We start from the raw sequence: 15,330 nt of genomic DNA, 5'->3' as shown, positions 1-15,330 counted from the left end.
TTACAAACATGCGCCACCATGCCCGGCTTAAATTCTTTGTATATTTTAGACACCAGCAGGTTCTGTCTTCAGACTCTGATTGTTTCATTTACTGTGCAAAAACTAAAATTTCATGCCATACAACTTTCTGATTCTGTTTTCCCTCTTGAGCTTTGGGGGTCTTGTTGAGGAAGTCTCTGCCAATACCTGGAGAGTGGCCTGTAGCTGCTTCTAGTAACTGTAAAGTCTTTGGTCTAATTTATAGGTCTTTTGTCCATCTTCAGTTGGCCCCTTTACAGGGTGAGATTGGGGTCTAATTTCATTCTTCCACATATAATAAGTAGTTTCCCCAGCACCATTTGTTGAAAAAGCTGTCTTTACTCCAGCGTATGTTTTTGTTATCTTTGTCAAAAATCAACTGGCTAGGCAATATGTGGTGGTAAATGCCTGTAATCCTAGTACTTTGGGAGGCTGAGACAGGATGAGTACAGATTCAAAGCCAGCCTCAGCTACTTAACAAGACATTCAGTAATATGGCAGAACCCTGTTTCCAAATAAAAAAATAGGACTGGGAGGTGATTTCACCTAGATTCTTTCCCCAGTAGCATGCACACACACACACACACACACACACACACACACACACACACACACACAAACACACCAACTGGCTCTAAGTTTGAGGATTTGTTTCTGTTCTGTTGGCCATTGTGTCTATTTTGTGCCAATACTATTATGGTGAAACACTTATGGTGGTACATTACAAAGGTAGAAAAAAGGGACAGATTAAAGCCCTATATCAGAGGGGTATACGGGAATAACTTGAAAATAAGTTCCTGAAGTTTTTGGATACAGAACAGTTTTTATACCAATAATCTTCTGACCCAACTAAAGCAGCCCCTTCTCAGGGCAGGTCTTTTAATATGGGGATTCCTTCCTGTAGGTCTGCCCTGTCTCTGATACAGACCCCAAGCCTTTTGTTACACCCCCAAATGTGTTAAGTGATTATGAGAGTCAGAGATTTCTTGAAGGCTGTGGCATGCTCCCTCATCCTTGAGGACTAAATAACCACCACAGAGCTGGTTGAGGCTCAGGGGTAAAGGAGCTGGCTTCCATCCCAAGCTCCACAGGAAAAAAAAAAGCAAAGACACAAATGCATGTGACCAAGCACAAATATAGAGCCCCCCTCCCTCCTAACCTTGGACTGTACGGACTGCTCTCCTGTGTGGCTCTCTTAGAGTCCAGTCCAGCTATTGGAGAGCAAAGGCAGGGCAGGTTCTGGGAAGGGAAGGCCATAGACTCCTCCCTGGCTGTGCAGCAGGCTCATTACCCTTTCCCCTCACCTCCCCCAGCCTATGGATGTTGTGGATACTAGGGGTTGAATCCAGTTGCATTCCATCCTCAAGGTACACCCTGAGTACATTCATTCATTCATTTATTCATTCATTTCTTTCTTTTTTTCTTTATTTTTAAAGGGATCTCAGTAAATTGCAGAGGCTGCCTTGAACCTGCAACTCTCCCATCTCAGCCTCCCAAATACTGGGATTTCAGCTATGCTGGAGCTAGACTGAAGCTCCTAAGATGACAAAGATGAAACAATGGAAAGAATCAGTAAAAAGCATGACTGTGTGATCATTTGAGGACACTTCCACCTCTAGGCAGAATTCACTGTTGAAGAGAACACTGTTAGCAGAGAAACAAAGGATTCACAAAAAGAGAAAATCAACCATAGCACCTATTTGGCTAACCTGGGTATGATGATTAAAGACATACTAATTTAAATACTGAATATTGCCAGATGTGGTGGCACACACTTGTCATTCCAGTACTTCGGAGGCTGAGACAGAAGGATCACAGGTTCCCAGCTAGCCTCAGCTACTTAGGCACTCCACAATTTCGTGGGACCCTGTTTTAAATAAGAGATAAAAGTAGGGCTGGGAGTGTAGCATGAAGGTAGAAATGCCCCTGGGTTCAATCCCCAGTACTGCAAAAAATGAAAATAAAAGCCAGGCATGGTAGTGCACGCTTGTAATCCCAGTACTTGGAAGGCTGAGACAGGAGCATCACAGGTTCAAGGACAGCCTCAGCAAATAGTGAGACTCTCATCAAACTAGTGAGACCCTGTTTCCAAATAAAATATAAAATAAGTTTGGGAGTGTAGCCCAGAGGTAGAATGCCTCTTGGTTCAATCCTCAGTACCCCATACACAACACATACAAATTCAGAATGTAAGTATAAAGCTGGAAGAGACCTATTTGATATATTATGAAACAAAAAGTTTTCCATTAAATATAGAACTCCAAGCCACGAATAGTGGCACACGCTTGTAATCCCAGTATGTGGGAGGCTGAAACTGGAGGATCCCTGCCTCATGGCAAGTCTTAGCAACTTAATGAGGTCCTGTGCAATTTAGTGAGACCATGATTCAAAGTAAATAATAAAACATGGGGCTGGGGTGTAGCTCAGAGGTACAATGCTTCTGGGTTCAATTCCCAGTATTGCAAGAAAAGAAAAAAATGTATACGTGTGAGTATGTATGTATGTATGTATGTATGCATATAGACATATATATATGCATGCACAGAAATATATATATATGTATATAGACATAGAATTCCAGCATGTATATGTATGTATATATATGCATATAGACTTATGTATGTAGGTGTGTATATATGCATATATACGTATATATACATAGAATTCCAGTATGTATGTATGTATGTATGTATGTATATGTGTGTATGTGTATACATATATGCATATAGCTATATATGTATGTGTGTATACATATGCATAGATATATAGGTATATGGACATATAATTCTAGCATGTATGTATATATATATGCATGTAGACATATGTGTGTGTATATATATATATGCAGAAATATAGGTTTATGGACATGGAAATTCAACATGCATAGATATATAGGTATATAGACACGTGGAATTTCAGCATGTATGTTTGAGTGTGTGTATGTATGCATGTGTGTGTCTGTATGCTGGGGATTGAGTCTAGACGTGTTTTGCCTCTGAACTACACCTCAGCCTTGTTTTATTCTTATTTCTTGAAACAGGGTATCACTAGATTGATGAGAGCCTATTTTCTGAGGCTGTCCTTCAACCTGTGATCCTCCTGTCTCATCCTCCAAAGTACCAGGATTACAAGTGTGCATCAACACACCCCGATGAGAATTGTTTATTATTCAATGAGTCACTCTGACTGTGTGTGTATGTGTGTGTGTGTGTTTGTATATATGCATGTGTGAATTTGTCGTTGTTTTGAGGCTTTTTTTTCTCCAACTCTGTAAGTTCTCTCTTCAGACTCTTGTTTCCTTTGCATCCAGGAGTTTTCAAATTTCAAGGTTGTCTTGAAGTAGTTTCTACCAGTGCCAAAATATACTGAAGAATTAGCCCTATGTTTTCTTGAAGTAATTGCAAAGTTTCTGATCTAATTTCTAGGTTTTTGACCTATTTTGACTTTTGTGCAGGGTAAGAGATGGAATCTAATTTTATTCCTTTATTCCTTTTTTTCTGGACATCCGGTGTTTCCAGCATCATATGTTGAAAAGACTGTCTTCTCTCTGGCACATATTTTGGCACCTATGTCAAGAATCAACTGGCTATAAGTGTGTAGATTCATCTCTGTGTTTCTATTCTGTTCCACTCGTCTGCATGTTTGTTTTCATGCCAATAGTATGCTGTTTCATTCCTATAGCTCGGTAGTATAATTAAAAATTAGGTATTGTGATGGTTCCACCATGATTCTTCTTGTTCAGAGTTGCTTTGCCTATTCTGAGGCTTTTGTTTTTCATATGAATTTGAGAACTGTTTTCTTTAGTACAATGCAGAATGCCATTGGTATTTTGACAGGAATGTCATAGAATCTGTATGTGGCTTTTAAATCTGTAAGGCCCTTTTGACATATTTACTCTATCCGAGAACATGAGAGATCTTCCCATCTTCTAAGATCTTCTTCAGTTTCCTTCTCTGGTGTTCTATGGTGTTCACAATACAGAACTTTTGCCTCCTTGGTCTTGTATTACTAAGTATTTTCATTTTCAAAGGAATTGGGAATTAAATTATTTTCAAGATATTTTTCAGTGTATTTGTGGCTGTGGAAAAGAAAAACTATTGATATTTTAAGTTGATTTAATATCTGGGTACTTTGCTGAATTTATCAGCTCTAGAAGTCTTCTGGTGGAAGATTTGTGTTATATATTTATAACATACATATGTATAATATAATATGTCATATTATATGACTATAATATATAATACATTATTATTTATATTATACTAATATATATTAAATATATATTTTATGTAATACATATTTTTTCATTCTCAGTATAGAATCATGTCATCTGCAAACAGAGGTAATTTCACTTCTTCTTTGTGTGCTTGTATTCTTTTAATTTCCTTCTCTTGCCTTATAGCTCTGGCTAGAATTTCAAGTATTATATTGAATAGGAGTGGTGATAATGAGCATCCTATAAGGTCCTCATCACATTTCTCATTAGAAAACCTAAAACCAGCCGGGCATGGTGGCACACGCTTGTAATCCCCCCGCTTGGGAGGCAGAGACAGGAGGATCGCGCAGGTTGGAAGCCAGCCGCGTGCGCTGGCTTAGGAGACCCTGTTTCCAAATAAAAATGTAAAAAAAGGTCTGGGAGTGTAGCCCAGAGTTAGAAGGGCTTCCAGGAACCCCAGTACCACAAAAAAAAGAAAGAAAGAAAGAAAGAAAGAAAGAAAGAAAGAAAGAAAGAAAGAAAGAAAGAAAACCTAAAACCCAGAAGGCAATAGGTCAATATATTTAAAGTGATGAATCCTTTGGCCTGCAATACTGACCTTTCCATACAAGAGGAAATGGAGGTATTCCAGATACCATTGTCCTTTCATGCTGCTCTAACAAATACCATAGGCTGGGTAATTGATTAAAAATAAAAGTCAATTTCTAGATGTTCCGGAGGTAAGGCCAAGGACATTCCGCATTGGAGAGAGTGGATGACTTGAACTCACTATAACAAGGCCTTTCTTTTCCATTTCTTTCTTTTTTTTCTTCTTCTTCTTCTTTTTTGGAAGTACTTGGGATTCTATCCATTCTACCAAGGAGCCAAGTGGCCAGAGATAGCCTTAAACTTGCAACTTCCTGGCTAGCTTGGATCACAGATTTGTGTCACCATGCCAGTTTAATAAATAATTGTGTGTGTGTGTGTGTGTGTGTGTGTGTGTGTGTGTGTGTATGTATTCCTGGGTTTCAACCCAGGGACTTGTAAATGCTCACTCCTTCCTAAATGTACACATCCTATCCGGGAAATTGGAGCTTCATAGACTAACCCCTCCTGAATCCCCCTCTCAACACTGTTGCACTGGGGTTGAAGTCTCAATAGGAATGCTGGGGCACACACATTCAATCCACAGCAGCAGATAAGCAAGAGCCAAAGGAGTTGATCACTAGACCTATTCTGCATAAGAGCAATCCTTCAGGTGGAAATGAAGGACATTAGATAGGAACTCAGAGGTGGATGAAGAGAGAAAGACCTCTGATACAGCCAATTTCATGAGTTAGAAAAGTTAGTGTGACTTTTCTCTTTTTCCTTCGCCCCCAACCTAATGTGAGAATAATTTAAGATAATATATAGAAAAGAATCCAATTACCAGTCTATATTACTGAGCACACAGCACAAACACAATGCTTTGTGACTTTTGTCTCTGTTGGGGTGGGATTTGAGCTGTGCACGAGAAGAATCTGTATGTTCTTGAGCCTGTCCTGCTGCAGATTCACATCAGTGGTACCAGTGTCGCATGTTAAATTGAATCCTCACAGAACGTCAAAGAAATATCTATGGACCAGACCCCCTCATATGAAAGAGATGGGGATTAAAATGTTTCCGTAACAAAAATCAAACAAATAGAGAAGGTAATCATGTGGAATTGAGGGACAGAAACACTGTAAGACGTTCAGGAAACAAATGACAGAATCCAGTCCTCCCTAGTCAGAGAAAATGCCTGAACACACCAATGAAAATGACGGGTGGTGGCACACGCCTTGAATCCCAGTACGTGGGAGGCTTAGACAGGAGGATCACGGGTTCCAGGCCAGCCGAATTAACAGCAAGACACTATTTCAAAATAAAAACTAAAAAGGAGCCAGGCATGGTGGTGCACGTTTGTAATTCCAGCTTTTGGGAGGCTGAGACAAGAGGACGGCTGTCTCTAAGCCACCTGTGTAGCCTGGCATGGCTCTTGGCTCCTGTCCTTGCATTAGGTTGGGGGGAAGGAAAAAGACAGTGTCCAGCAGGTACCCTGAATAACCACAGGTGAGAGGACCTCTCCACCAGGTATCGACTTCCTGGCACTCAAACACCTGGTTTACCAACCTTTTAATACCAATGATCCAGTGAAAAAAAGTAATTGAATACACTGAGTATAGATATGATGAGCATTTTATTTGTGTGTGTATGTGTGTATTACTGTGTATTGAACCCAGGGTATTCTACCTCTGAGCTATACCCCTAGTCCAGTTTTTAAAATTTTATCTACAAACAGGATCTCAGTAGATTGATGAGAGCCTCACTGCTTGCTGAGGCTGTTGTCCAACCCATTATCCTCCTGTTTCAGCCCAAAGGTCCACATTGTTTTTAAACTGTAAAAGCCACTGAAGCACTCTCTAAATTTTAACTTCTAAACAAGTTAGTCTCCATACCCTATGGAAGTAAAGAAGCTTTTAGAGGTTTTCTCATTCTTGTTATTAAACTGGGAAAAGTCTTGGAGGGCAAAGGTAAGACAGCCCCAGCAGGCCATGGCTCGCCCTGATTGGGCCATGTCTAGCCATGACCTCACAAAGAGCCTCTATGAGGTGTCAGGGACTGGCTATATAAGGACCTGGCTGTTACTGGTCATTTGTCCGTTGAGTACAGGAAGCTATCGTGTGGTGACCTGTAGGACTGTGTCTTGGTGCTTGTGTGGATTTGGATTCAGTTTGGCTTTGACTTCTGATTTTGGACCTAGGATTTTGGATTTTGGCATTGGAACTTTGGATCGTGGACCCTTGGATTTTGTACTTTGGCTTTGATTTTTGGCTCAGGACTTTGGATTTCGGGCTTCGACTCAATGGCTGGGAAGAGAGAAGGTAGGGAGGTGAGTCCAGGCATCTCCACCGACAATCCCTGGAAGGAGGCCCTCAAAGGTCAATATACCATCATGCGGAAAATTGGCCAGGGTGCATTTGGCAGCATCCATCTGGCCTGCCATATCCTCACTGGGATGGAGGTGGCTATAAAAGTTATAAATAAATCAAGGCATCAGCTCCCCTTCATGCCAGAGGTAGAGATAATGAAGACGGTGGAACATCAACACGTGGTGCAGCTCTTTGAGATTGTGGAGACACCGAACACAACTTGTATAATCATGGAGTTTGTGAGCGGGGGTGAGCTGCCCGTTGGCCTGAGGGAGGAGGAGGCCCGGCGGCTGTTCAGGCAGATCCTGTGGGCGGTGCACTATTGCCATCAAGAAGGCATCATCCACAGAGACCTGAAGCCGGAAAACATCCTGCTGGACCAGGAGGGGAACGTGAAGCTCATTGATTTTGGGCTGAGCTGTAAAATCAAGTCTGGGCAGCAGCTGACATCTTTTTGTGGAACTCTCGCATTCTGTGCTCCTGAGCTCTATGAGGAGCAACCATATGGCCCCAAGGTGGACATCTGGGGTTTGGGGGTCCTCCTCCACTTAATTTTAACAGAGACTCTCCCCTTCTTGCAAAGTCTCAACTCTCAGGAGAAGAAAGAGCGGGTCATGCGGGGACACTACAAGGAGCCCACTCACCTTTCCCCCGAGGCTCAGGACATTATCAGGCAGCTGCTGACAGTAGACCCAGCCCAGAGGCCAACAGCTGAAGATATTCTAGGGCACCCATGGCTGGTTCAGGGTGAAGACGTACCACCTCCTCCCAAGCCTCTCCCCAAGGAGCCGAATGCCTTGATTTTAAGGGTCATGCGTTGCCTGGGATATGACCCACACCTCACCTGGATGTCTGTGTCCAACAGACTCTTTAACCATCTGAGTGCCACCTACCTCATGGTACAGCAGAGGGTGAGCCAGGGTACAGTCCAGGTGAGGCAGAAACAACATCAGAGCAGTGCACCACCTCCAACACCAGCAGACACTTTTGCTCTCCCCCCAGTACGGAGAGCTAGCGAGCCTGCCCGTCCCACCAATCCCTTGCTCTCTGGGCATTCCCTGGACCAAGAGGGCACACAGTTAGGGCACAAGAGAGACAGAAGACACAGCCTCCCAGCCATCCCCCTGGGCAGCATGGGAGGGAGTAGTGCCAGCTCAATGGAGAGTGACAACAGCTTGCCCAGTGAGAGCGTGCCCAGGGAGAGACTGCCCAGCAGGAGCCAGCTCAGCCCGGAGGGGAGGGGAGAGAGCCTGCCCAACAAAAGCCTGCCCAGCAAGATCCTGCTCAGGGAAAACCTGCCCAGCAAGATACTGCCCAGAAAGTGCCTGCCAAATGTTCACGTGCTTAGCCCCAAAGGGAGAAAGCACAGGCTTTCTACCATTCAGCGCTGGCACCAGAAGAAAGAAAATGACAGCTGGGCCCCCTCTCTGCCGACCATCGCAGAGAGAGAGGAGAATGTGCCAGTGCCTGAGGTGTGCACCCCTCAGCAGAGTGAACAGAGCCTGGGAAGCACGAGTGAGAAGTCCCCTGCTCCCAGCATGGCACCCCTGCACGATCTTGAGGACACAGCCCCTGACGTCACCTGGGGCTGGAGGCAGGCTGGCAAGAGAATTCTGGGCAGCATCATGAGAGCCTGCTGCAGCTGCCTGATGGCCAAAAAGACTCGCCCTAGAACCAGCCAAGAAGCAAAGAGGTGCCCTAAAACATTCAGAGCTAAGGTGTCTCCATCAAAAACAGGCCAGTGAGCAACATCAAGGGGCACAGAAGACACAGCCAGCCAGCCCTTACCCTGAGCAGTAACAGCCCACCTGATTCTCCTCTGCCCACCATGGAGGAGAGTCCCAACAGCCTGCCCAGCAGCAACACCAGCCCAGCGAGAGCCTGCCCAGTGAGAGCCTGCCCAGCAAGAGCCTGCCCAGCAAAACCTTGCCATAGGAAGCAAAGACACAGCCCAGCCCCCCTTCTGCTGACCATTGCAGATGAGAGAGTGAAGAACCTGCTGGTGTTTTACCTGCGCACCTCACAGCAGAGTGGACAGAGCCCAGCTGCTGTTCGTCTGTGCGGTGATTTACCTGCACACCCACAGCAGAGTAGACAGGGCTTGGCTGCTGTTCATCTATGTGGTGACTTAACTGAGGCCCCTGCAGCAGAGTGGGCAGTGCCTGGCTGCTGTTCCTCTGTGCAGTGATTTATCTAAGCCCCCTGCACCAGAGTGGACAGAGCCCAGCTGTTGTTTGTCTGTGCAGATCTAGTGATAGGACGCCCACTCCCATCATGGCACCTAGCACAGACTGAGGCACCCCAGCCCAGCTTGTGCTCCCAGAAACTATTGGCAGAGGCAGACTCAGCCTCCACCTGGCAACCCCGTTGTGAGTCTGCAGCCACTGCCCTTGACCACACATGTGGTGAGTGAGCTGCAGAATTGGGACCAGGATCTTGAGACCCTCTGTAGTTGCCTGATGGCCCAAAGGTCCACCCTGGATCCACCCAAGGGGCTGAAGAGAAAGGCAAGCAGAAGTGCCCTGAACTACTTGGTAATAAGGTGTCTCCAGTCAAAGCAGGTGGACACCACCAAACAGGTAGGACATGGAGCCAGGGCAGGAGGGGGCAGGGGGCACAGGCTGCTTGGCATTCCCCTGGGCAGTGTGAGGGGCAATAGTGACATCCCGCCTACCCCTCCCCTGCCCAGCTTGGAGGAGGGAAGAACTCTGGGAGCAAAGACACAGCATGGCCCCTCCTGTTTCCAACTCGACCCAGAGGAGATGCAAAGAGCAGGTCTGCCATTTTTCCTCATTACTCAGAAGAGAGGAGACAGAAATCTGCTTGTTCTTCCTCTGTGAAGCCCCAGTGAGAGCACCCCACTTCCAGCACCATGGCCTTGAGGTCCACCAAGCCAGCTTGTCCTCTCAGGAACAACTCACAGAACAAGACCCCTATGCCATGCAGCAACCCTGTTGGGTCCCGTGGCCACCACCATGGACAACAGTCACAGCTGGAAGCAGGTAATGCAGAGAATCGTGACTCAGATCGCAAAGACCGTTGCTATTTCCTATGGGCCCCGATGTTTTGCCAAGGGGCCATCCAAGTAGGTCTAGTGAAAGGGGAGCAGAAGTGTCCTGTAGTCTAGACTTCAAGGTGTATCCAGTGAAAGCAGGCTGCTGTGATGGACCCCAACAAATAGGTGGACACTATAGTGTTTTCTTTTGTTCATGTTTGTATTTTATTGTTTTCAATAGATAAATCATAATTATATGAACTTGTGGGTTTTAGTGTGATTGTTAGACAACTATTTACACTCTAGGATGACTGACTCTTCATAATTCACCTATCTCTCAGCTCCCTGGACCCTGATTTTGGCCACAGTGGACCCCGACAGACAGCAGCTGCAGTGAGATGCTCCAACTCATTGACTTTGGGCTGAGCAGCAAGATCTCTACCAGGCATCAGCTGCAGTCCTCCTGTGACATTCTCCATCTCTGCACCCTGACTTCTTCCAGGACCATGATATGGCTCTGAGACAGATATCTGGGACCAAGGCATCATCTTCCACTATTTGCTCATGAACATCCTCTCCTCAAGACACCACCTTTGAGGAGCTGAAGGAACAGGCCCTGTAGGAAGCTGAGATTTTCCCTCACTTTTCCAAATGTACAAAACATCATCCATCACATGTTCACTGTAGATGCAAACCAGAGGCTGTCAGCCCAACCAATACTGAATCACCCATGGTTGATCCAGGGGGAATATTCACCTATTTCTCACATTTTACTCCCAAAAAACCAAACCCCTTGATCATAAGAGTCATGTGTTTACCCAAACCAGACCGAGCTGTGTCCACCAGAATATTTGACCTCACAATGTCCACCTTCCAGAGAGTACAACAGGGTGAGCCAGGGTGCAGTCCAGGTTTGGCAGGAGTATCAAGGCAGCAAGCAACCTCCATCCCCATAGACACTTCTGCCTTCTCTCTCCCCCAAAGTGGAAAGCCAGTGAGTATTCACTTCCCTCCAGCATGACCCGACTCCCCGTTCTTGCTCTCTGAGCATTTTCTGGTCAGGGAGGACACAGAATCAGGGCTGAGGGGGCAAGAGACAGAGCCCATCTGCCACTCCCCTGCCCAGCCTAGAGGAAAGTAGAGAGAGCCTACTTACTGTACTCCAGTGGAGAACTCAGGAACAAAGACACAGCCAGGCCCCCTATTTCTTCCAGCCTAACCCAGAGGAGACTGCAGAGAGCCTGCCTTTCATTCTCCTGCACAAGCTCTGAGGCATCTAGGAGAGTAGACAGAGCCTACCTGCTGTTCCTCTGTGAGGCCCCAGTGAGAGCACCCCCACTCCTCCCATGGTCCTCATGCATGACCTTGAGGCCTCCCATACCAGCTCGTCCTGTGAGAGAAAATGACAGGAAAAGACTCACCCTCCACCAGGCAACCCTGTTGTGCACCTGTAGCCACCACCAAGGACAACAATCATGGCTGGAAGAAGGTAACCCTGAGAATTGTGACATACATGATAAGGACCTGTTGCTGTTGCCTGCTGGCCCCAAAAATTTGACCTGGATCCCCCCAAGTAGATACAGTAAAAAAGGGAACAGAAATGCTGTGTTTTCAATATTTACCAGGTGTCTTCAGCAAAATCAGGCTGCTGAATAGACACCAAAAGGTAATGCACCTCATTGTCTGTGTCCACTGGAATATTAGAACACTCAGAATATTAGGCCACACCTGCCAGATAGTGCAATCTTGGTGAGCCCGGGTGCACTCAAGTTTAGGGGAAACATTAGGCCAGCTCTATCCCCAGCAGATCCTCCTGCATTCTCTCTTTCTGCAAATTGGAGAGCAACTAAGGGTTCCCTTCTGGCCTCCCCCTTCTTTCTCTCTGAGCATTTCGTGGCCATGGAGGACACAGAATCAGGACAGAGGGGGGACAGAAGCCACAGCCTGCCTGCCATTCCTTTGGGCAGTCTGCAGGAAAGTAGAGACAGCCTGCCTACAATTCTCCTGGGCAGAGTAGAGAGAACCCATGTGCTGTTCCCCAGTGACACAGCCAAGCCCCTTCTTTCTCTAGCCTCACCTAGAGGAGACTTCTGAGAGGCTGCCTGTCATTCTCCTGTACACCTTGGGAGAGAGTAGACAGAGACTGCCAACTGTTCCTCTGTGAGGCTCCAATGAGATCACCCTCACTATCAGCATGGCCCTACAGCATGACTTTGAGGCCCAAAAGCCAGCTTGTCTTCCTAAGAGTGATTGCCACAAAAAGACTCTCCCTCCACCATGCAAACTTGAGGTAAAACTGTTTCCACTACCACAAAAAATAATGGTGGCAGAAGCAGGTAACCCGGAGAATTGTTACTCAGATCATAAGGACCTGTCGCAGTTGCCTGCAGGCCCCAGAAATTTGCCCTGCATCCACCCAAGAACATCCAGTAAAAAAGAAATGAAAAAGGAAATGAAATGTTATATACTTATATATAGGTGACTCCAACAAAAGTAGGCTGCTGAGATGGACACCAACAAGTAATGCACTCCAGAAGTTTTTGTTGTTGTTGTTGTTGTTTTTATAAATGCTTGTGTTATGTCATTTTCAATTGATAAATCACAGTTGGATGCATTGGTGGGTTTTAGTGAGATGGTTAGATAAATGTGTACACTCTGGGATAACTAACTTCTAATTAATGTATCTCTCAGCTCCCTGGGCCCTGACTTTGACTACAGTGGACTCTGACAGATAGCAGCTAGAGTGAGATGCTTCAACTCATGACTTTGGACTGAGCTACAAGATCATTGCTAGGCAGCAGCTTCAGTCCTCCTGTGGCGTTCTTCACTCTGCACCTTGATTTCTACTAGGACCAAGCATAAGAGTCCAAGATGGAAATCTAGGGTCTGGGCTTCCTCCCCCACTATTTGCTCACAAACGTTTGAAGTAGCAGGCCCTACAGGGAGCTACAAGGTAGGTGGCAGCTAATCTTTCCACAAATGTGTGAACAATCATCTATCACATGGTGACTATAGGCACAACCATAGGTCATCGACCAAACCAATCCTGAGGTACCCAAGGCTGAGCCAAGGTGAGTATTCACAAATTCCTTAGGAACTGCTCCCCAATTACTATCTTCATGGTGAGAGTCGTACATTGCTTGGGTTTGTGTTGTACACTGGACATGGCTGTCTGTGTCCACCAGAATATTAGACTACATTGTGGCCACCTGCCAAATAGTGCAAACATGATAAGCTTAGGTGTACTCCAGTTTAGGGGAAAACATTAGTCCAGCTCCATCCCCAGCAGATCCTTCTGCATTCACTCTTCCCCTATGTGGAGAACATCGAAAGGTTCTCTTTTCACCTCCTTGTCTTGCTCTATGAAAGGGGCAGAAGGCACAGCCTTCCTGTCATTCCCCTATGCAGTCTGTAGGAGGGTAGAGACAGCCTGCCTGCATCCCCCCAGCCCAGCCTGGAGGAGAGTAGAGAGAACCCACCTGCTGTTCCCCAGAGGAGACTTTGGGAGCAAAGCCACAGCCACGTCCACTGGTTTCCCCAGCCCCATGCAGAGGAGACTGCAGAGAGCCTCCCTGTCATTCTCCTGAGTGGACAGAGCCTGCTTGCTTTTCCTTTGTAAGGCCCCAGTGAGAAAACCACCACTCTCAACCTGGCCTTGAGGCTTCCAGGCCAGCTTTTCCTGCAAGGAGAAATTGGCAGAAAAAGACTCACCCTCTACCAGGCAACCCTGTTGGTCACCACCATGGACAACAATCAGAGCTGGAAGCAGGTAACACAGAGAACTGTGACCTAGGTCATAAGCACCTGTTGCTGTTGCCTGCAGGCCCCAAAGATTCAACCTGGATCCATCCAAGTAGATCCAGCAAAAGGAACAGAAGTCTTTTTTTTATAAACTTACAAGGTGTTTCCAGTGAAAGCAGGCTGCTGACATGGACACCAACAGGTAATGTACTCCAGAGTTGTCTTTTATAAATGCTTTTGTTATGTCATTCTCAATTGATAAACCACTATTGGATGCACCTGTGGGTTGTAGTGTGATAGTTAGATAATGCTGTACACTGTGGGGTGACTCACTTTTCCTAATTATACCTCTCAGCTCCCTGGGTCCTGACTTTGACCACCGTGGACTCTGACAGACAGCTGCTAGAGTGAGATGATCCAACGCATGAATTGGCTGAGCCACAAGATCACCACTGGGCAGCAGCTGCCATCCTCCTGTGGTGCTCTTCACTCTGCTCCCTTTGTTCCATCAGGACCAACCATAATGCTGGTGCCTGGGAGTCTTCCCCTACTCTTTGATCAAAACCTCCCTCTCCTCAAGACACCAACTTTGAGGAGCTGAGAAACAGGCCCTGCAGGGAGCTACAGTGTGTTCACTTACCTTTCCACTGATGCACAAAATATCACTGATCCAATTTTCCTTGTATACCAGACCCAGAGGCTGTCGGCCAAACCCATCTGAGGGACACCTTGCTGAACCTGGGTGAGTATCCACCAATTTTTTTGAGCCACTCCCCAAACAGCTGAACCTCAGCATGTTGATGATTGCTGGGGTCCAGCCCTAGCAGGAGTCGTGGTTTGTGTGGTTGGTGAGAGAAGAGTCGTGGTCGCAAGAGAAGACCCTGACACACGAGATCAGATGCAAGGTTCTCTAACTTTATTCAGGACTTTCTACAGTTTTTATGGGGTTTTTTTGTGGGGGGGTGGCAGGATATCAGTCATGTAAGCAGAAAACTTCAAGGACAGAAAAAATCTTTAACAACCTTTAGGGAAGGGTGCCAAACATGTAATAAATCACAGAAAGTATGTTTTGCCTCATATCATAAGGTCAGCTTGAACTTAATCTTTTATGTTGGCCCAGACTATGTCCTTGAGAAAAAAGATCCTTGATGACTCAGTCTCTCACAAGCCGCTGCCCATCTGCTTTAGTTATAATGCTTATTTATAAGGTTTTAATTATACATTTTAATCCAAATGATTTTAAAGTAATTCTTTTTTTAACAATTTTTTTTATTGAACATAAATAGTATACATTTACACTATATTTGGTGCCCTCTCCCCCCCGCCCCCGTTTTCTCTCCCCCCCCACCAATGGTTGGCCAGGTTAACCATGTCTTATTCATAATTTTACACATGTTCAGGTGAAGATGCTCCTTAATCAAGATCGGCCT

The 15,330-nt window shown here is 45.8% G+C and overlaps 1 protein-coding gene across 1 annotated transcript; it reads left to right on the top strand.

The window, feature by feature from the left end:
- Nucleotides 1–7,097: 7,097 nt before the first annotated feature.
- On the top strand, nucleotides 7,098–9,352 carry LOC308260310 (sperm motility kinase X-like; the record flags this gene model as incomplete). Its single annotated transcript, XM_080691616.1, has 3 exons — nucleotides 7,098–8,063; nucleotides 8,655–8,766; nucleotides 9,144–9,352. 3 exons carry the CDS (start codon nucleotides 7,098–7,100, stop codon nucleotides 9,350–9,352), a joined length of 1,287 nt encoding a protein of 428 aa, XP_080547742.1.
- Nucleotides 9,353–15,330: the final 5,978 nt, after the last annotated feature.

Source organism: Muscardinus avellanarius, assembly GCF_963383645.1.
Source record: "Muscardinus avellanarius genome assembly, chromosome: 3".
Classification (NCBI taxonomy): Eukaryota; Metazoa; Chordata; class Mammalia; order Rodentia; family Gliridae; genus Muscardinus; species Muscardinus avellanarius.
The sequence above is the reverse complement of the archived record's forward strand: the minus strand, read 5'-3'. Positions and strand labels throughout refer to the sequence as shown.